At 39.2% G+C, this 23067-nt stretch overlaps 1 protein-coding gene across 1 annotated transcript in view; it reads left to right on the forward strand.

The window, feature by feature from the left end:
• The first annotated feature begins 1390 nt into the window (after positions 1–1390).
• Positions 1391–23067, forward strand: part of TBX20 (T-box transcription factor 20) — a 51320-nt gene continuing 29643 nt past the window's right edge. Inside the window, exons 1-5 of the mRNA XM_012461293.2 lie at positions 1391–1994; positions 5328–5580; positions 6640–6804; positions 10409–10517; positions 14579–14737. Of these exons, the coding sequence (XP_012316716.1) occupies positions 1868–1994; positions 5328–5580; positions 6640–6804; positions 10409–10517; positions 14579–14737 (813 nt within the window). The 5' untranslated portion in view covers positions 1391–1867. The remainder of the gene's footprint in view (positions 1995–5327; positions 5581–6639; positions 6805–10408; positions 10518–14578; positions 14738–23067) is intronic.

Genomic DNA, 23067 nt, shown 5'->3' on the forward strand with positions numbered 1-23067 from the left:
ACAGCGTAAATTCCTTCCAGCACCAAAGTCGATGGTTTTACGAATTTCCCCAAACACTTATAAATGGACACTTTGAACATCGATAGTGGTATCAGAACGCATTTTTTAGTCACCTTCTTGCAGCACCTTGTTAAAACCTATTGACACACGATGACCAAGACAGGCTGAAATCATGACTCTTCCAGATGTCATCATTTTGTTCACACAAACGTTTGCGACAGCTATTTTGACTTGCAGTTTTCCCCCCAATAAATTTATTTCAGTAGTGGGTGGTGCAGTGAAAAATTGGAGTTTTAAAATTTAATTTTTTTTTTAATTTTAAGACCCAAGAAGAGGCTTCTAATAGTCAGATCGACTGGCTACAAAAGAGAACAAATATTTACATGTACAGCTTGAGTGTGTATGTCAGCCTGAGTTTACATGGCTCCAATCGAAGCGGATTACCCTGCGAATTCAGAGAATTTGAGATATTCAGGCCGAGTAGGGCTAACAGGATGCCCTCCAACAAGGCCGTGGGAAGTCCGGGTCACAGCCGCCTTTGCAAAACCAGAGCGGTCGGTGTCTGCTTAGCCCGGGCGCTACCGTAACGTTCGCACTCTCCCACTGCGCGTCGCGTGGTCACCGTAGGGCTCCGTGCCCTGACCTTAGCCTTTCCTTCCGCAGCCGCCCCATTTTCTGGAGTCCCTCTTGGTGAGGGGGAAGGAGCCCCAGGCTAGAGGGACACTGCTGAGGAGCAGAAGCCATGCTTCTGAGAGCAGCATCCTTTGCCAAATGCCCGTAGTTCTCGCTAAGCTTATCTTTTCGGGGCTGCATTTTTTTCAGCCCCACTGTCAAGGAGATTAAATTTGGGATCTCGAATGAGAGTCCCAGCCCTAGGATCTGCCCAGAGTATGGACCTGACCTGTTGACGCCGGCTCAGAGGCGCAGGTTCCCGCTCTACTGAGCGTTTCCCTACTTTCTTTTGGAACTTTGAGCGCAGTTAAGAAAAAGAATGGAAAAAGCAAGAACTCTCGAGCTTCCTCTGGTCTGGTCATAGGTTCCCCAACTGGGCCGTGCCGGGATCTCGGGCGTTAGGCCGCGATGATGTACGCTCTCCCGACAGCGCGCACCGCCCTCCCGCTCGGGACTGTGAGAGCAGGCGAGGGTGTCCACGGCTGCTGTGTCAGCCAGGTAGTGGCACCCCTTTCCCTGATCCTGCGCTGGGCTACGGTACAGCCGGGGCGCCAGGCCACGCGGGCGCCGCGCCTTAGGCGCGCCCTCAGCGCCCGGCCCGCGGCCCCGCCCCCGGCGGCGGAATCAGGAAGCGGTGACGTGGTACGGCGCTGACTGGCTGCGGGCCGCCGGGATCGCCGCCGCCAGCAAATTAAGGCTCAGGGCAGCGAGCGCCGGGGCGCAGTGTTCCTGGCTCTGCGCCGCGCTCCGCACGCCCGCGCCCTAGCAGCGGCGCTCGGCTGATCGCCACCTCAGCCTGGGACGTCCCGGCTGTCCCCGGCCCCAGAAGGAGGAAGGACGCTGACGGGATGCTCCGCGACCTCAGGGCTTTGTGCAGCTGATGCTCGTTTCCGCCTTCGGGCTTGCAGCCTGTAGTCCTGCCGAGCGCCCCGGGGTGTGCGCACCCGCTGGAGTGCCCAGTGGGTCCTCTCCTCTCTGGCCGCTTCGAAGTCTGTACGGCTCTGTGGCTTTGCGGTGGGTGATAGAGGCCAGTGCGGAGCTCTGAGAGGTTGGAGCTGACTCTTCCGGAGTCTCCGGCCCCGCTGTGACTGCTCTTGGAAACTTTGCGCTGTGTTTCGGGTCTCTGTCTCCCTTGGGGAAGCTGGACGGCAGTTCGGCCGACCCCGTCCCTGGCCAGGACCGCGTGCTGGGGACCATGGAGTTCACGGCGTCACCCAAGCCCCAACTCTCCTCCCGGGCCAACGCCTTCTCCATTGCCGCGCTCATGTCGAGCGGCGGCTCCAAGGAGAAGGAGGCGACGGAGAACACCATCAAACCTCTGGGTAAGTCAGGCTACCCGGCCCTCCGCCGAGGACGGGGGTGGTGCGCATCCATCTGTCCCCCTGTCCCCTGGCCGCAGGCTGCTCGAAGCAGTTTCTGACGCTCAAGCCATGAGCCATACATCGCAGGTGAGATTTTTTTTCTTTTGGGTCGAAGTTTTCTTTGGAGACTTCAGTCTGTTGAATGCGATGGGCTGTGCATCTTGTACCTGGGCCCGTCGGTCTCCCCAGTTGTCTAGAATCCATATATCAGATCGGACATACGTTGTATGTGTATGTTAGAATAAAAACATTCAGGGAAAAATAATAATACAATCCCTTTTAAAGCTCAACAGGGTTTACTGTGCGTTTAACACCTGCTTGTGCGTTTGAAACCAAGGAGACGCTAAACGACTTCACAAGAAACCAGTTTAATTTTCGTTTTCTTCTGACTTGAATAGACTATACAGAGCAAGCTCTTTGAAACCACTGTGAAGTAGAATAAGCCAGTTCTCCCTGCACGAACCATTTTATTCACTGAAACTCCAGATTTATCACCAAGACATCATTTTATAACTGTCGACATTTTCATTTGGGGTTGGCAAAAACACTAACCAGTAACCATTTCTCAAATGCCTCTACTTTCAGTTATATTGTTTGTTTAACAACCTTTACCGTTTATAGAAGACACCAGGCTAGGAGTAAAGGGAGAATAAGAATTATGTTCTCTTTATCACTAGTGAATTACATGGAAAAGAACCAGCCCAAGGTAAATATTTGAAAATCCCTTTACAACTGAGAGAGAAAGAACCCGTCTCATCATTGCCTCGTGGATCCCCAGGGAATAATTATTGTACATCCTGATCATCTGATATCCCTAAAATGTGAAAATCGGGTAGCAAACAATTTTTCTTTTTTAACCCTCCCCAATTTTTCTTTTCTTCTCTCTGGCCTTCCCAACACTTTAACATATTATATCCAAAATAATAACAAGAAAAAAAGGAAGTGTTAGAGATCTAAAATGAGGTGCTTGGGCATAAAGATGAGAGAAGTAAAATTCCTGTCGCTACTTGGAACGGAGGAAAAAGAAACTAGTGGATCTCTAGAAAACAGAATGTCAAAAAAAATAAATAAATAAAAAATAAAAAACACCTCTCCTTTAAGTTTTCACTCCCTTACCCTGGTTCTTCCCACCGACCTCCCATCTCAATCTAAACCTGACAAAGAAATGGAAACAATCAAACAAACAAACCCCAATTGTTTAGAAAAATATAAGTAACAGTTTCAAAGTTATATTGTGGACTTCTCAACATTATGCATTGCTGTTTAGCATGCATAGTTGCTGAATGCTTTGCAAATATCTCGGTTTATTACAGAGCAGGAACAGAGGATTTCAGGTTAATATTCCTGACAGAAGTGTAGACAGCACATTGGGAAACATGCCAGCCCCAGCTGCACTGTCATTTCAATGTTACTTCCTTCTCTCTTTATTTTTCTGAGAAAAAACACCTTTTATCAAAATTTCTAAATCTTGAACTTTAAAGCCATTCCTAGCTCACAACTCCAACACCACCCCTAAGCCCCCACCCATGAACAGACACTAGTCTATAAAATGAGTTTCCCTCTCCTGGCTTTTGAGATATGCTCTAAAAGAACTAGCAGGCATTCTTGTCCCTTACACTGGCCAGTTCAACAGAGGTGACTGCAAGTCAGGGATTCTAGCAAGAGAAACACATAAAAGTTCTGTTAACAGAGAATGTGAGACTTTTGTTGAAGCAAACTGTAGAGTGGGGAGGAGGATTCCAGTGTGTCCCAGGATTGGCCATTTAAACGCCTGAAGTCTATTTACAATAACCTCTTCAGTCCACTGAAGCATTTCTATTTCATTTTATTCCTCTCCCACTTCCCATCTGGATGCATTGGTCAGTCTGGGGCTTAGGGAGTTTGCCGCTTTCAGTTGCTAGAAAAAAAAAAAAAAATCATTAAGACTACTTTTTACTTCCCTCCAAAGATATCATGTGAATGTGTTTCTGAAAATTTATTAGTAGAAAATAAGATTTTGTTATGGTATGGTTTCCTTTCTTTAATCTGAAAAAAAAAATCAGGATGGCAGTTAATTTGATTATTCTTAAGTTAAAACATTTTCATGGGTTGGATTATCATTGCATGAGAAGTAAAAGTAAAAACACTCAGTCTCCTGTTTTCTTCATGCAAAGACGTGTAAGAAATAAAACACCTTATGATCTGTGTATGTCCCATATGCCCACATACATTATATACATGCACATACATACGTTTAGAACTGGCTTTGATTTCTTGAGAGCACGTAAGAGATCAGCTTCACATTGCAAATTCAAGTAGTTTCTTTTTTGAGATGGAAGATAATTGGGACAATTACAGAAGTCTCCCTGTATTCCATCAAAGTGACTGGTGTAGTCCGAGGCCCTTATCAGCTGTGGGGGAGAATGTTTGGTTCATAGGCAGCAGTATTCCAACCTGGTGGTGGATGGCAGAGCATTCTTCCCACTTTAATACACTGCCAGCCTGGGTTTGAGGTTGTTTTCCTCACTTCTAGGACCTTTTTGGAAGAAAGAAAAATTTTATACATCACGCCTCAAGTAATTGTTCCACGTCTATTCTGAAAAATGGCCCATAGAACCTGCTCTTGTGATTTAGCAAGCTGTATGGTAGCATCTTTCATAAGATCTTGGGCTGGGAGGAATAGTATAAAAATGTTCTAACTCTCATCATAAAGCCTAGAAAACTGAAAGTCAGGCACAGAGGTGAAGTGACCGTTTTTTTGTACACCACATTCCCCATTTTCCTTTTACCTTCCTATCCTCCCTTCCTTTTCTCTTATGGAGAGAGGACTCCAGGAAGGAAGGGAAAGTTCTTCTCCAAGTGAGGAAGGTGCTGATCTCTTTGCTGTCTTGGTCTCCATGGAGAGAAATCCCTCCTGGTTGTCAAAGAGGCAGGACTGATATCGGTCCCATGAGCTATGAAGTCTAGAATTTGGGAGGGTAACAATGGAAATATTTGCTATTCATCCCTCATGATCATCATCTTTCCCTTCTCCCACTCTTACATTTTTATTTCACAGTGTGGGCTGCAGTACTGGTGGTGACAGGCCATCATTCTAGAACTCACTAGTTTGTTCAGGAAACACTGGGCATATCACCCTATGGGAATCCCAGGTAATTTTACACAGTGATGGGTCCTTCCTACAGCCCGCCTGGAGTTTCTGACCTTAACTTTTCCTGAATCAAATCCAAGTGACCGTTGTGGTTATGCTGTTCTTTCCAGATCTTTCCTTGTTTGACAGTGTCAGCTATCATTCACCATTCTCTTTGCCTCCAGAACAATTTGTTGAGAAGTCGTCCTGTGCCCAGCCCCTGGGTGAGCTGACCAGCCTGGATGCACACGGGGAGTTTGGTGGAGGCGGTGGCAGCAGCCCATCCTCCTCTTCTCTGTGCACTGAGCCGCTGATCCCCACCACCCCAATCATCCCCAGTGAGGAAATGGCCAAAATCGCCTGCAGCCTGGAGACCAAGGAGCTTTGGGACAAATTCCATGAGCTGGGCACCGAGATGATCATCACCAAGTCGGGCAGGTAGTTGAGCCTTGGGGGCTGGGGTGTGGAAAGTCAGGACACTCCCTGAGTAGCTGAGGGCGCTTCCTGGAACTGGGTGAGAGCTGGCTGATCACGGAGCGGAGAGCCAGCTTTGCTCCAGGGCAGTTTCTTTCCACCAGCTTCCTTTCTTCCAGCTAGCTACAGGACTTCTAGTCATTTGCGTTCTCAGGATTGTTGAGAAGGGCACAGGGACCAGGGAGGCACACCAACCCTGAAGGGTGTGGTCTGCGAGCTGGAGAAGGTTTGGCGGTGGCGAGGGGGTCGGGATCTGGAAGGAGGAGGAATTTGTGCCAGGGGTGCCTCGTGAGCTGCTGGTACTTCTAGGTAGGTGAGTAGCTTCCCTTTTATCAGGCTCAATTTGCAAAAGCCGCCAACTCCTATTAAAACCTGGGAGGAAGAATGAAATTTGAAACGATAAAATTCCCTGTACGAAGGAGCACTGCTGGGGCCTCTTGGCGCCAGAGCTGGGCGGGCTCCGGCCAGGCAGGAAGCCGCAGGGCTGCGGGAGGTTGGGACGGGGCAGAGGCCGGCAAAACTTGGTGGCTGTAGCTCTGGGGACTGCAGAAAATACCTGCAGGGTCTCTAAGAAATCCTTCTGCTCTTGGCTTTTTTTTTTTTGCAAGAACGGAGTTTTCTGGTTGGGATGCCGGTGGGTTGTGTGACTGGGTCAGCTCCAGGGACTTCGGGTCCTTTGACGTTTAAGGTGCGGTTAATCATTAAAATGCATAGGGTTTCCCCCTAATCACAGACTTTCTAGTGTTAACACATACCCCTACCCCCACCCACACCTTCTCACCTAGCAATTAACACTTACTTAAAGGTGACAATTGAAATTATCTAAGCTTGGAAGAAAACCCGTGTCTCTGTATTCACTTCTCTGAGGCTTTAAACAAAGCAAAAAGGGGTTTTGTGGACCAGAGTCAAGAGTCGGGCCCTTTCCCTCCCTCCCTCCTTCCTGCTCTCCCTTTCTCTCTTCCCAATTAGGGCCAGTTTATTAGTCAGCGTAAACAGGGTCCATTTTCTGTCTCTCTCTGTCAGGAGGATGTTTCCCACCATCCGGGTGTCCTTTTCCGGGGTGGATCCTGAGGCCAAGTACATAGTCTTGATGGACATCGTCCCTGTGGACAACAAGAGGTACCGCTACGCCTACCACCGGTCCTCCTGGCTGGTGGCTGGCAAGGCCGACCCACCGTTGCCAGCCAGGTTTGTGCCTCTGGATTTTTTGCTGAGAAAACTGTTAACGCTTCTGTCAGAATGTTTCTGGCTTGTGTGAATTTTAAGCAAGTGTGTTTTTAAAGCAGCGGGCTCTGGCAAGAGAGCATTCCAAGCCTGGAGACTCCAGGATTGACTATACAAAATATGGGTTAGGCTCTGAGAAAGGTAGTTTGTGCATAGAGAAAACACTGTCTTTAAGTTTGTTTCATTAGGCAGTAATTCATTTCAAAGTTTTTCTTAAATTCCAATTTAAGCATTCATTAGAAATGTGGACCCATTTTGTATAAATATAAATATAGACATCCTCTCTAGTTGCTGCTTAAAACCAGACTGAATAAGCCTACTGATGAAATGGTTGTCCTAAAATCCTTTTTTGAAGAGTATATTTTAGTAAAATGGTTGCTTATTGTATTTGTTAATCACGTGGTTATAACTCCACATCATAAACACCATTTAGGTAAAATTCAGTTGTTTTCGACCAATAAAGGGTTCAGAGACTTTAAAGTAAAAATAAAAGCCAACTCTTATTTTCTCCTTTTATAATTTTGGTGGATAAATGTAATTCAACAACAGGTTCTTGTACATGAAACATTCTTCAGTTAATATATTAGGGATCATTATATTTACTCTTGTGAAATTCATTGCTAATACAGTGTTTCCAGGGGTACCATCCTTCAAAAAGCACATGCAAGCATTTATTATTATTGTTTTAATCAAATGAGTATTCTAACAGGAAAAACATGTATTTGCTTATATGAAGAATAATAGATGAAGTTACAGGAATCTAACTGCCTATTTTAATACAAAACAAAACATATTAGCTGACTTTATGTTTTGGGTTCTAAAACTCAGCCTTATAGCTTTTCAGTTGTTAAATGACTGATTTTGTGTAATTGATTGAAAGTTCATATCAGAGTGAAGAGTTTATTTAAATGTCCAGGTTTAAGAACTGTTAAGTTACGGCTGGTACTTTGTGTCTGGTCTGGAGTCACAATGAAAGCAAAGAATCAACAGACAATTACACATATGGTTCGGATAAAATATTCAGCTTAATTAGTAGTTTATTATATTATTGAGCTTATCATATGCTAAGTGCACTAGAAAAGAGATTAAAAGCAATCTCTCAGAGTTTTCCATTCTCGGAAGAGACTAGAAAGGTCGTCTTCCCAGCCCTTCCATATCAGTATATTAAATAACAGTCAAGACTAAGAAAATCTAAAAAACAATTGCCGCTCATTTTTTTTAGTTGAGCAAGAGTCACCAGTTTATAATAGATATTAAAATTAGTAAAAGTAATATTCTCTATTTACTATTAAATAGTTGACTATTATTCTTGAGTTTCCTTCCAAACTTTTCAATATTGTTTTAAATCAGAGAGAGAGAGTATTTTAGCAGATTCCTAACCATTTACTACAAGCAAACCCTCTTTTTCTTGTTTTCCCTCCAGTCTTCCCTCTAAGAAGTTAATCACTCTTATTAAACATACATTTTCTTCCTATCTGAAGGTATGGGGAGCTGATGCAGGCCAGCAGGACTTTGGAAATATGACATGCCTTGTTTATGTTACTAATCTGTTCTGGTTAGAGAAGAAAAGTGTGTACCAATACACTATCTTAACTGAAGCATGTTTAAGCTATTGCTGGAATTTTAAGTCTCCGGGGGATTTGAGAGGAGGGGCTTCCTGTATATTTTTTCATTCATCCTAGTTCAGCTTTTTAGATTGATATGAAATAAAAATGTTTAGCTTATTATGGGATAAAAATATTCTAGGTAATAGCAACTATTCTTTATTTTTATTGTTAAAAGAAATAGTTTGCTGTATTATCTGTCTCTGTAAGAGAAAAGTGAAGAACTTAGGAGGTGATAATTTTGTACTGATGGCAAAAATTTCCCATGGTTTAAGGACTTTGAAGCATTTTATTTCAGACTGAAGGTCATTGGTCAGTCATTTCTAATCAGAAGAAATAATGCTTGACAGTATTACTTGATCATAATAATAGGCAAGATGTTATTTATGATCTAAAATAATGTTACGTTTTCATATAGGACATTTCCTTTTCTTTGAAGTACCTAATTAATATTTAAATACATTAATATTAGCTATTACATGTGGAGAATGTGATCCTTAAAGAGGAAACATTTCATCAACTTTCAGAACTTTAAATAGTTTTGGACCTTTTTTAGAGGGAGAAATGTGGTTCTGATCAGTAAAACAACTGCACCTATAAAGAAAGCTACAGTCTTGGAAGCATGGTGCTTGAAAAGTGGTTGTGCTATCAAAGCATAATTGAAAGGCAACTGTGAGTACTCCTCCTAAAAACAGTGGAATTAACAGGCAGACAAATGCCTGAATCTTTAGAGTTTCTCTGTAGCTCTGGTAAGAATCTTTGGTGCTGTCAGCCTTTTTTGTGCATTGCTCCTGGTGGGCTTTGCGCGTTTCAGCATGGGTACAGAATTCTTCTGTTCTTAGTCCTCTGTGTGACAAACTATGGCACTGATTTCTTGTTCTTTACATGAATACTGCAAGGAAGATTTTATGACTTCTTATCCCTTGCTTTTGCCCCAATAAAAATATTTATGTTTAGTTATAGTTATAAGGATCCTATATAAAATTGTTATTTAAATAAGCTGTTACATGGATAAAGGTATTTGTCCTATTAAATCAAGGATTTCGATTCCCCCTCATTAGTTCTGTAGTCTCTCTCTGACTTCAGAAAGATTTATGTCAAGAAGATACCAGGATGGGGACCCAAAAAGAGCTGCACTTAAGGCGATTGTCACAGGTAGAAAAAATGACCTGCATTTAACTGGGAGTGAGTAAAAGATTGCCTTGCATGTAGCAACTGATCAATAAATGATAAACAAATTTTTCCCATCAAAGTGAGTACTTTTTTTTGGCTCATGCTGTTTACAAATAAATAAATAATTCGAAGTGTGTCTAGCTTGTTTTAACTCTCTTTTAGTGAGCACATAAACAGATAATGATGAAAGCAGTAGGGTTTAATGTTACTGGAAGAACAACAGACTCCCAACTGATCTCTGGACTACTGGAAGTTCTCCATGTCCCTATATTAAAATTACTCCATCTTGCATTTACAAAGAATACAAACTTTAAATTTTAAAACTTTACATTTAAATAAATTGATTCTCTAAAATTATTTTCTCTTTTAAATTATTTATGTTTTCATTGTTATTTTAGAGATGCTTGTAACAGGAACTTCTTACACAGTTAGTGTAACCTAGTTTTTCTTTTGAAAGCACCTTCAACAAGAAGATTTTGCATTTGATGGAAGCAGACCAGTAGTTTACTACATAGATGTGAAAAAAAAACCTTTAAAAAATGTCTTGATCAGCCTTTAATAGAAAATTTGTTAAGTATTAACTCTTTTAGATCATTGGAACGTGAAGAAAAACATTAGACATTTTGGAGTTGTTTTGACATTGCAATATTAATAAATTTGAGGTATATGGGGCAATAAGATTTACCACTTATATATGGTTTGTGTGTTCCTTTAGAATCAGAACATTTTATAACCCACAGAGACAGATTTTTTTTAAAAGTCTCCATAAAGTTTTCTCCTATCTTTCTTAGGCTTTATGTGCACCCAGATTCTCCTTTTACGGGTGAGCAACTACTCAAACAAATGGTGTCTTTTGAAAAGGTGAAACTCACCAACAACGAACTGGATCAACATGGCCATGTAAGTACCATGCCGTGGACTGTGCAGGTTCTCTGAGGTGGAATGGACAAGTCGCACAAAACTGCCTCTCTCTGAGTCCTTTCTTGCTTTCCCTCTCTCCTTCCCACCTTCTATCTCTGAGTTGTTTTATGGGAACATTTATTGTTTTTCAGGGGACCTTGACTGATTTTGTTAATAGGTCATTTACAGGGATGCTGTGTGCCATTTCTATGCAAGAGGGTCAGGGATCTTCTGTCCCATGGAATTCCCAAGGCTTCTGAAATTGCTGTACCACTCAAGCCAACTAAACTAAGGGAATATATATTTTTGGAGGCTACTACAGCCTGTTCTTGGGTTAAGCATCTAATTTCTGTCAGCAGCATATCAGATAATAAAACCTAAAGATGATAGGGCTAGGACTTCTGATGGGGGTTCCCCAAAGTGTGTTCTATAGAATACATGTATGCGAGATGAAATAGAATCAAAAGCGTTTATGTCCAAATCAGTTTGGGAAAATGCTGTTTCGTCATTATGTAACCTTTTTAAAATTATTTTTGGAGAGTTTCATGAATATTAAAGCATAGAGAAGCCCTATAATTAAAAACAAAACAATTAGATTTTTTTGTCAGTATAAAGTTTGTTAAAATGTGGAAAAAAGGGAAATTAACTCTGTGTTCTTATTAGTAGTTTAGTAGAACAAGTAGTCATTGATAAAGATCCTTACATATTTGATAAAATGACTTTTTAAGGTACTGTCTGGGATGTTACTTCATGCTCCTAAATAAAGATTCACATAAAAATTCTGTCTTAGATTTTATGCTAAGAAAACTTCAGAGAGATTTCCATAATTTTTTGCCTTCTTTTAATAATTTTTAATTGATAATAATTGTACATATCTTTGGGGTACATGTGATGTTTTGATACATATATACAATGTGTGAGGATCAAATCTGTGCAACTTAAGAGAAAGTGTTTGAAGACCTTTCTCAACAAAGATGATCATAAATAAATAATAAAGTTCTGGGTTTGGTTTCAAATGGTGAGATTAAACCTGGAACCAAATAAATCACTTCAGGCGCTAGCACTATCCCTCTGCCTGTAGGAGACCCTGTTTATTACAATGAAGTCAGCACAGCCATTTAACTCATGACTCTGGTGGTGGTGCTGTTGGGATATTGGAAGTAACTTAATATGTTTCTGTTTTTCGTGTATTGAAAAAGAAAGATAATTGATCTTTATCTTTAAGGTTATTGGCATAATTTTCCTTTCTTTTTTTTAAACATGCTTCTACTGACAAATTTTGTTTCAGGTTAAAATTGATGAAGTATGGAGTGATTTTTTTGTAGGTCGATGATCATTCTTAATGTCATTTATATTAAAATTTATTGAACTTTAATGAAAATGTTTGCAGGGAAAAATGAAATTCTTTTATGATTCTGGAATTTTCTATATATGAGGCTTTGAGAGGAATTATATGGCTCTTTCCAAAAAGACTTGAGAGTTCCTTTTGAGATTAATTGCCCATAATTGAAATGCTTTTCTTTTAGCATCAGTTTCATTGGATAGCAGTAGCTCTAAACTAGATTTCAGAAGTTCTAGGGTCTAGCCTGATTATACCAAGATTATACCTTAAAAAACTGATTAGTCTTAGATGGTTGCTTATATGCATTTTAGCTTTAAAACTTTTATATTGGCCAGGCATGGTGGCTCACACCTGTAATTCCAGCACTTTGAGAGGCCGAGGTGGGAAGATTGTTTGAACCCAGGAGTTTGAAACCAGCCAGAGCAACGTAGGGAGACCTCATCTCTAGGAAAAAAATAAAACAAAAAAGTAGCTGGATATGGTAGCATGCACTTGTAGTCCCAGCTACTCCGGAGGCTGAGGTGGGAGGATCACTTGAGCCTGGGAGGTGAAGGCTGCAGTGAGTTGCGGTTGTGCCACTGCAGTTCAGCCTGGGTGACAGAGCAAGACCTTGTCTCAAAAAAAAAACTATATTTAACATAACCCTTTTTCAACAGAATTACTGTGTTCTGAATGCTATTAATACAAGGAAAGATTGTTAGATCCTGTGTTGTTTAGCTAACTTCTTTGCATAGATTCTGAAGAAGCCTCTCTTACAGACACATTTTTAGTTTCAGAAAAGGAAACTTTGTTATTCTCAAGAATTATTTCTTGAGTGAAGCAGAGCCCACATTTCTGTTCGTGTTCCTTAGCCCTCAAGTCGCAGGAGAGCTTGAGCAGAGTCAGGGAGCCCTGGGGTCTTAGTGGCTGAGTCTGGGGTCTGAGTCTGTCCAGTAACCTTCCCAAAGGAAATTAACCTTCAGGTGGTAGAAGTGGGGAAAGAAGCAGCTTATTTAAAGCTTACTGCTTGTTCCATTTTGGTATATGTATATATGGGTGGGTGGGTATTTGAAAGTTCTTCTTATCTTCTCAGTAGAATATATGATGAATGTTACTTTTTTACTTATATCAGTGACAGGAAGAAAATGTTTGCTTTTACTGCTTCAACTTTATTCAAGTTTTATGACTGAGTATCAATAGCTTGAAATCCTTGGAATAAATGCATTGTATAAAGAGATCATATTATCATTTTAAAATACTATTTTGATTTATTTAAAGGCACCATTTATTTCAGTTATTCCTGTTCCAGTTTGGGATCATAAAAAGACAGCATGTTCAAAATTCAATCCCAGTTAATACCCTGTAACTTCAGGTTGGCTTGCATCTGAGCACAGAAAGAGACTGATTATATATCAGTTATCCCACAGTGACTAGTATTTAATTCTGCTAAAGGCAATCAGCAGAAACACTCATGCCCCACACCCAGGTTAGCCAAGAAAGCCAGGGAGCCATCAGTTGCATTATTAGCAGCAGCAACCAGCATAGAGTGCCATCGATCCTGCCATGCTGTTTATTGGATGTCTCCTGAGAGTCACGCTCTCTGCCAGCTCCTTGGAGAGGAGGGCATACAATGTGACCCCTTTTATCCCTGGAAAGACATACCCCAAAATTTTGCACACTTAGATAGCTGTCTGGATGGCAGGAGGGCAGATGTGGAAAACCTTTTATATTGGAAATTGAATTTTATTGCCCAGATACTAGAGGAGGGACAGCGGGGGGTAGGGAGTTGGGGAGGGATAACATGGGGAGAAATGCCAGAATAGGTGATGGAGAGGAGGGCAGCAAACCACATTGCCATGTATGTACCTATGCAACAATCTTGCATGTTCTTCACATGTACCCCAAAACCTAAAACACAATAAAAAATACATATATATATATAAAGATATATGAAAAATACTGTCTATTGGCTGCCTTGTTAACAAGGGTGTGTTTATGATTTTGAAGTACTTGGCAACTTTTACTAGCTACAGAATGGAAGATGGCTATCCTGATTCAGATTTGGTTCAATAACTGGAAGTTGGAAATCAAGAAGCTGTCATAAATACTCCTTCTATTACTACTAATAATACAGTTCATATTTACTGAGCACTTCCTGTTTTCTCTGTGCCAGCCTTATGAGGTTAGTACCATTTTTGCATATGAGAAAACTAGGAATCGGAGAGGCGAAATCACATGGCCCAGGATTGAAGGACTAGAAACTGACAGATTCAAAATTTTAACCCAAGTTTGCCTACCACCACACTGCTTTTCTAAACTCTTTTATACTTTTCTCCATAAATAATAATCTGGCCTCTTAGAATGTATGATTTCTTATTTCAGAAAATTTAGATGTGTCCCCTTTGGTCTAACTAGACTAGCAAACCAAAGGTATCTAAAAGACTTGATTTTAAAAAATAAATAAAACTTATCCTTCAGATGACCCCTCCCCCATCATTTTAGAAAGGACACTTGAAACAACCTGTGTGATTTGCAGTTGTTTTGGCAAAATGTGATTCACAACAATGACTCTGCAGTATCTTGTGAAAATGATTTGCCTTGAGGCTGGAGAGGGTAGATCTGTATCTTAAAATTGACTTTGAAATTGTAGATGCTTTGATTCTTTCTTGTCTCGCTGTAATTTGGCCTGTTTAGCAGTGTAAGTACATAAAGTTCAGTACTTCCCATCTTTCTGTTGTAGATAATTTTGAACTCAATGCATAAGTACCAGCCAAGGGTACACATCATTAAGAAGAAAGACCACACAGCCTCATTGCTCAACCTGAAGTCTGAAGAATTTAGAACTTTTATCTTTCCTGAAACAGTTTTTACGGCAGTCACAGCCTACCAGAATCAACTGGTAAGTGTATGGTTCACAATTTAGTTCCTGCATACGAGAAGGATTTAGGAGGTTCTTACATTTTCTTGGAGAGAAGAGATATCCCAGTACTCAAAATGGATGTTCACTTTGCAGAGAGCTATTGAGTTTCAGTGCTATGAACTTTAAGAGTGTGTTGAGTAACTGTGTATTACACTATATTTTCTAGAATCTTTATATGATGGGTCAGGTTTTTAACTGCCCATTTCCCCACCCACACCTACGCCCATCTGTCTTCTCACATTTTCTTCTCCAGAAAGTTACCTGCCTCCTTTTCCTCCTCCTGGTAACATGCATAACCATGTTCTTGTTGCTTCATAAAATTTAAAAGTTCAGTTTTTCTGCTGAATTAAACACACATATTCTATCCAACTGCCCAAACTACTGATACTTTAGATATTTTGTGAGGTTTATTCAGCTATAATTTAGGATGAGATAATTTTAGTAAAATGATTTTAAATATCTTTTTAGATCGTAAACTACAATATGTAAGGTGTTGTATATTTAACATCAAGGTATCTAATTTGTATTATTGAGTTATATGCAGGTTGAATATCCCTAATCCAAAAACCCAAAATCTGAATGCTCCAAAATCTGAAAGTTTTTGAGCATTGACATGATACTCAAAGGAGATGCTCATTGGAGCATTTCAGATTTTAGATTTATGGATTAAGGATGCTTAACCTGTAAGTATAATGCAAAATTTCCAAATCTGAAAAAATCTGAGATCCAAAATACTTTTGGTTCCAAGCATTTCAGATAAGGGATACTCAACAGAGAGTATTTTTTACTCTCTGTTGTACATCACATTTAAAATTGATGCATTTCTGGCCAGGTGCGGTGGCTCATGCCTGTAATCCCAGCACTGTGGGAGGCCAAGGTGGACGGATCTCCTTAGGTCAGGAGTTTGAGACCGGCTTGGCCAACATGGTGAAACCCCACCTCTACTAAAAATAAAAAAATCAGCCAGGTGTGCTGGTGAGCACTTGTAATTCCAGCTACTTGGGAGGCTGAGGCAGGAGAATTGCTTGAACCGGGGAGGCAGAGATTGCAGTGAGCAGAGATGGCACCACTGTACTCCAGCCTGGGGGACAAAGCGAGACTCCACCTCAAAAAAAAAAATTAAAAAAAAATTAAATTAGTGCATTTCTTCATCCATAAGACTTATTCTAGCTTAGTAAATATTTATCAAGGCCATACTAAGGGCCATGTACTGATAGACGCTTCCCATGCATTTTTTTTGTGCCCAGCGTAAGCTTGAAGGGCTGTGGCAGTACTAACACTCCATAGGTGAGGAAACTGAAGCTAAGAGAGGGTAAGTAACTTCTTTCTGTCAGAAAGGATCAGAAGTAGAATTCCTTTTCATAGACTTCAATATAAAAGGAAGTCACATGCTCAGTTTACTTGACACATTCAGTTGTTCATAAACTCTCTGTGTCTTTGTATCTTGCATTTATTTCATTGGTCATAGGTAGCCAGGACTACTGCTCTCCTCTTGTCTTGATGTTGTTGGGTTTTGGGTTCTGAGTGATTAGCTATAGACGCTGCCTGTTAGATGGCTCAGAGTCCAGAGGAGGTTGGTCACCTGGAAGTGATATGGTGTGGAACCTCTCGGGAAAGGCAGTATGAAACTGACATCACAGGTGGCCCCACACAAATGAGATAATAGAAGCCAGGTAAAGGGATGTGGGCAGATGGCCAGAGTGGTTGTGTAAGGCTTATTCTCCTAGGATTTCTGTACAGCTTTGAGTAGATTTCATTTCACCAGTGGCTGCTCATTTCCTTACCTACATATTATGACCAAGAACTGACCAGATAACTTTAGGGAATTGCTGTGAAGATCAAATATAGTGGTCTGTGTAGGCTTGTTCCAAACAAACCTTTGGAAGCTTGTCAGGCGCTCTGTAAATAAGGCATGTGGCTATGATCGGGCTATCTCAGAAATGTCAAAAGAGAATTTGTCACCATTTGGATTTTAAAATTTTAGTGGCATATTACTTAATGAGATAGATAAATTAATGCATAATTGTTATCATGCTAATCATCTTATAGTAAAGGCAAGTATTGTAGCCTCTGATTATCTCCAAGTTGATAACATAGGGGTGGAAACATTCAGAGAATGCGCAAGCCAAAAGTTGGGGTATAGATGGAGGCCCATAAAGGCCTAAAGCGCTAGTGCTGTTTCTCTGAGAATCTGGAACACTGGAACTAGCAATCCTGTTTTTAATTTATTTGAGGGCATGTGGAATGCAAATGTCATAGACTCCAAAAAGATTCTGAAAACATTTCATCATTTTATACTAATTAATTTTATAGCTTTTATAATATATACCATGCTAATATATTATAACAATTTAAATCTACACTAACTTAAGAAATCTTATTGATGTTTGGGAATGACATAGACACTTGTCATGTGGAAACCTCATTGCTTTTGTCATAATTCTCTTTAAAGAGGGCCAAAGCAAGAAGAGGTAAATTGTTTTTCTTCTTTATTTTTTTTTTTTTGTGAAAATTATAGAGACAAACAAAAATTAAAGTTTCTAGTAAACTTTAAAGTAAAATGGCTGAGATTTGGTTTAACAGGTGAGAGAGCAAGGCTGCCTAAGTGTTGGTGGGACCTCTCATATCATGGTACACTGGAATAGGAGGGTCCTATTTACATAATACAAATTATAATAGCTAGCATTTGGGTACTTACTATGTGCAAGACACCACTTCAATTCATAATCATATTTGATCTTGTCAATAATATCGTGAGACAGGAACAATAGTATTTTTATTCAGCATCATACGGTTAGGGTAATTGAGGCACAAGTTAAATAAGTCATCTGAAGTGACCTTGCTCCTCCCATTGAAGATTTGAATCCAGGTGGTTAAGGTTCAAGAGAGAGTGCCCTCAGCCTCTAAGCTGTGAGTGCCTGGTGTTCACAAAGAAGCAGAACTTCACCTCCCCTCAGCTCTTGTCCCTGATAGGCTCTGAGACATCCTTCTTAGAGTGCATCAATGCTTTATGCTCTTTTTTTTTTTTTTTTCAACAAATATGCTGCTCACACCACACATCAGCAAGTGTAACACAATAATGATCATCCTAAATGGGAGGTCAGAATATCTGCTAGTATTTGCTGCATCCAACTGGAGCCACATCTTTAATAATATTTTCTCATTTAATTCTTTTTTTTCCACTCAATTTTTTTATTTAGAACAAATTTCAGACATGTAAAAAACTAGACAAATAGTAAAATGAACCTCACATGCCTTCCACCCAGATTCAACAATGAACATTTTGCCAAATTTGCTTTTTCCCAAAATTTTCTCTCCCTCCCACCTCCTCTTTATCTGCATATGGACTTTTCTCCCTCCTTCCCATTGTCTTCCCTCCCCTTTTGAAACTAAGTTGCATGCCTCATGACACTTCTAAATACTCTGTAAGCCTATTCTGACAATTAGGACATTATTCTTGTAATGCCAACATCTTCATCACAGCTAGGAAAATTTATAAGAATTTGTTCTTTATATAACCTAATATTCCATTTATATTAAAATTTTCAGGATAGACCAACTGCCCCTAAACCTCCTCTGAATTAGGATCCAGCTAAAATTTATGGTTTGGATTTATTACTTTTAATTTAGAAAAATCTTTCCACATGTTTTTCTAAACATCTCATTTAATTCTGACACTGAGGCCTTGAAGAACACCCCATGAGTCCCATTTTGTAGAATAAGAAACTGAGGTCAGAGTGGTTAAGACATTCACCCAAGATCACAAATCTGGTAAGTAACAGAACCAGCATGAGGTTTTGATCTTCTGGGTTTTAAATCCTCCTTTTTGGTGGCATGATGATAGATTGCAAGGCCAGGGAAGTGACCACTGACAGTTTCATCGAACACTGAATTTGAAAATATGGCTAATGAAGGTTGGTGAAGATACTAATAAACACACATTCCAACACAAGTTCCTCCTTTCAAAGGTTTATTTCTAATTAATATCATAAATGTGATCAAAATCCAGCCATCAGTGTCTAGCTTTTCTTTCTTGCATCAAGTATAAATATTGATAGGATTAGTATGTCATGTCATTTCATTGCTGAGTAACCACAATGGAAATGACTAAATTCAGAATTAATTTCCTCATAGATCCTGCTATGTCTGAATTTATTTCTCTATATCCTTTTTTAAACTCATAGCCATATGCCTTTAAAATAAAAATCCAGTTAATAGTCAACAATTTGATTTGGTATCCTAACAGGCCAGTTTTGCAAATGGTTTCTAAATGATGTAAGACCAATCAAAATACCTCTTGTAGGTGCTCAATAAACATATGTGCAAGTGAATAAATAAATTTGCAGGTTAGCATTTTCATTAGTCCTATGCCATTTTCTAAAGTTAGCCTTGACTATTTCAAGGCCTTCTACCATCTACTATGACTTCACTGCTCTACCAAGTTTATGTAGTAATTTTCCTATACCATATAATAATATATCCTACAGCATATAACAGCCTATCACATATAAATATATAGGAAATAAAGTAAATATATACTAAGTATAGTATTATAATTTTTTCACATACAAAGAACAAAGAGGGAGGAGAAAAGAGAGAAAGACTTAAAAATTCACATTTAGTATCACTTTCATATATCTTAAACTTTGGATATGACTGCTGTTTTTATGTCTATTAGAATTTAAGTCACAGTTTCCAAAACAATTTGTGAAAAAATTCCTCATTTATTGTGCCTTGTAGTTTCATTTATAAGTAATGAAAATAGGACCTTTTGTTTGCTATTTCTTCCTCTGGTGTTTGCAAGGGAATGATTGCATTTCTTTACATTATTGGATGAAAGCTAAATACATTACACTTTCAACAAACTATTTTATAATTTAAGATTTAAAGGTCATGCATTGTTTTTGAGCAGGCAGACCATTGCTGTAGAGTTGAAGTGTAGGTCAGGTTTCATTTTTAAATGCCTTTGGTCAGATATTTTCCTGATAATTGGAGAAATGGTCTCTGAGGGCCAATTTTACCTTGTGGCTGGGAACTCTAGCTGGATTCAGAGTCCAGTGATATTATACAGAATAACCACTGCAAAAGGTCTCCTTCTCTTTTGCACAGCAGGTAGTGTCAAAACCTGCCCTCCACACATTTATTTACAGATGATAGAGATGCTGAAAGAGTGAACCTTCTGGTTAGGAATTGCATTATATTCTGTATTATTTAAATACATGAAAAAGTAGGGTTGTGTTTGGACTGAATTAGTCATTTGGATATACGTAGACACACACTAAACAGCAGCATTTCTTAAGCTCATACTACTAACCTTACTTGTTACAGTGTTTTCTCTTGACAGAGTGAGAAGCATTGCTGCTTTTAAGAATTTTCGAGTTATAAAGAAGCCATACTTCTGGTTTCTGTACTTAACAATATTTGGCAGTTGATTCATTTTTGATACTTCTTTTAGGATTACCTTTGATCAAGGCTATTTGTTCAACAGCATTACAAGCTGCAGGCATCGCGTATTCGGACATGAATGAAATGGTGTCCAACAAATCACTGTCTATAACCCAACTTCTTTCCCTCATCAGTTCTCAAATGTGTTATTTTTTCAGTTATCCCAAATTTCATAAAGAGGTGTAAAACCGCACCTTCAGAAATGAATTTCTTTATAACTACTGGCTTTTTATTTAAATATTGTGGCATAAACTCTATGTCTGACCTTTTAAAATGTATGATTACCTAGAATGTTAAAACTTTGCTATTTAAAAATTATTTTATCTTAAAATTTAAAAAATGAAATGCTTTTCCTGTAAATTCATGGTTTCATTTAGTTGATAATTGGTGGAAAGTTGAGATCGTATTTCTGACTGTGCTTGTTCTTGAAGTAAAGCTCAACAAACATTTGTGGGGTTCTGATTGTGGACACTCCAGTAGGTTCAGAGCGTAGTGACAGTGGGCTACAAGGAACGTGGTGGGCTCACAAAGAAGTTTAATCCACAGTCTCTGTGCTGCTAATTATTAATACCCCATGAAAGCTGTTCAGGAATGTGTATCATCAACCCAGAGCTCCCACACAATTTTAGTGATAATAGATCCATTCAGATTATTTCTGCTCTCATGTGCAAAAGCAATGATTTTTCCTAGAATTAGATTAAATGGAAATGGAGAAAGTAATTGTTTTGAATTCTTTTTCTAATTAGTGCACTAAAATTAAATCATCGCTGTAGCTAATTGGTAAATCTGGGTGTATAAGAGCACTTTATACTATTCTTGCAACTTTCCTGAAGTTTGAAGTTATATCAAAATGTGAAGAAATTACTATTGATACTCCTGGGGATTATGAAAGCTGTATTAAAATGATATTATAAGTAGATAATTCTCATAATGAGAGAAAATTCAAAGAAATCTGAAAACTCATGTTGAATTTAAGCTACTTCTTTGCTCAAAGTATGGCAGTATTATTAGATATGGTGACATGCTAATTGAGAAACATGTGTTTTGAGAGTATGTATTTTCTGTGGTATTAGAGCACTGAAGAAATTAAGATAACTTCCCAATTATATTCTGAGACAATAGTTTTTACCTTTTGGAAAAAGAACAAGAAATCTGATTTTCAAAATTCTTTTCAGAGATAAAGTATGTCAAAAGTCCATCTTTAATCATTAGAACAGATAGGTAATACTTTCTACCCTTTTAGTTTGTAAAGACTCAGAAAAAACTTGATATGATTCATATCTTAGAGAGATGGCTATAAAAATAACTTCAGAATGAGTTTTTCATCAGATATATTATCTGTTGTTGTCTGTAGAAAATTTTATCCTTGGCAAGCCTGTTTACTTTTCAGTTTTATAAATGTGCTCTCTGAAGGCAGTCTTACCTTTATTGCTTCACCTCACAGTTTGAGTTTGAAATTTTCATGTGGGTTTGATTTACCCTTAATGTCTCTAACCATACATTGGAGTTGGTGTCACCTTCTTTAGCGACATTTAGAGCCAGCTCTGGCTCTGATTAGCTGGGTGTGTCATCCGGCATCTAGCACAGTGCATGTGCATGGCGATTAATCCTCATTATTTACTGATGAATTATTGAGAAAGCATATTAATGAACTATGAAGCACTTCAGAAATAGAACGTATTTTAAGTATTGTTGTTCATTACTAAGAGACATAGCTCGTGTCCTGGAGGATTTTAAAATCTTGTCAGTATTTGTAATTGTAGACTATATTGATTGCCTGGACTTTAGAAGATGTTTATAATTTATTTCAAACAAATAGAATTTTTCTCCTTCCCTCCCAAAACTGACCTTCAAAAATGAGCCCTAGTTGGAATGAATGGATGAAACAAGACTATTCAGAGAGTGGTAGCTGTGGATGAGGGAAGGTTCTCTACAAAGTCTTTCCTGTATGTCTTCATATACACGCTTTAGCTGTTGCTGTCCACGAGAACAGGTTTCTTATTTATGTAGCATATTTGCTTCCCTGTTTACCAATGCTCATAGCTTAGTGATTTTCTTTAGGGGCTTGACAGTGAATGTTCATGGGCTAGAAATGAGCATTTCTGAGGCACTGTCAAATGTTTTTAAAAGTTAGTATTATCTAAGAGTTAATCTTATAATTTGCCAGTGTTACTGATAGAGGAGTCTCCCTGGCTGGGTTAGTATGTGGGGTTTTATTTTAAGTGAGCTGTAAATAGCTTCTTTGCAGCTTGTGCATTGGTTTAGATCACATTCAGAAACCATGGAAAAGAAAAAAACGCATTTCTTTTGAAATGAAAAAAATTCTTCACAACTGTTTGAAATGTTCTGTAGATATACTCTGACTAGGGGGAAAGTTGCTTTTTGGCAAGTATTTCAGACTATCTGTTTTGATTGTGTACTCTTTACTCTGAAAAAGAAGACATGCCTGTAATTTTTTTCCCCTGTTAAGAATCTTTTGCATGCATTTCTCTCTAAAGATGAACGTGGGTTCTAATTTTGATACTGAGAAGCTATGACTCCTTAAAGGTTTTCTTAGTTCTAATTCAGTTACTGACCAGCTGCATCTTGGCCCTTGTGCTCTTTGAGTCTCTGTGTGATTATCTGTCAGATGAGACCATGGGCTAGATAGTCTTTCAGCTTCCTTTCAGCTCTAACAAGTCTGGCATTTTCCATGTTGAGTATCTTTTAATCAGTGTTTCCTTTATTTTTTCATTGCAACTTAATGTATTCTTTTTCAGAGGCATTGTACATATAATTTAATGGATCTTTCTACACTAAGAGTAATACTATGGGAATTCTGAATACCACAACATGGACATTTAATATTTCAGACTGTGATTATT

Source organism: Aotus nancymaae, unplaced genomic scaffold (genome assembly GCF_030222135.1).
Source record: "Aotus nancymaae isolate 86718 unplaced genomic scaffold, 86718_ANA_hifiasm-v0.15.2.pri h1tg000025l, whole genome shotgun sequence".
Classification (NCBI taxonomy): Eukaryota; Metazoa; Chordata; class Mammalia; order Primates; family Aotidae; genus Aotus; species Aotus nancymaae.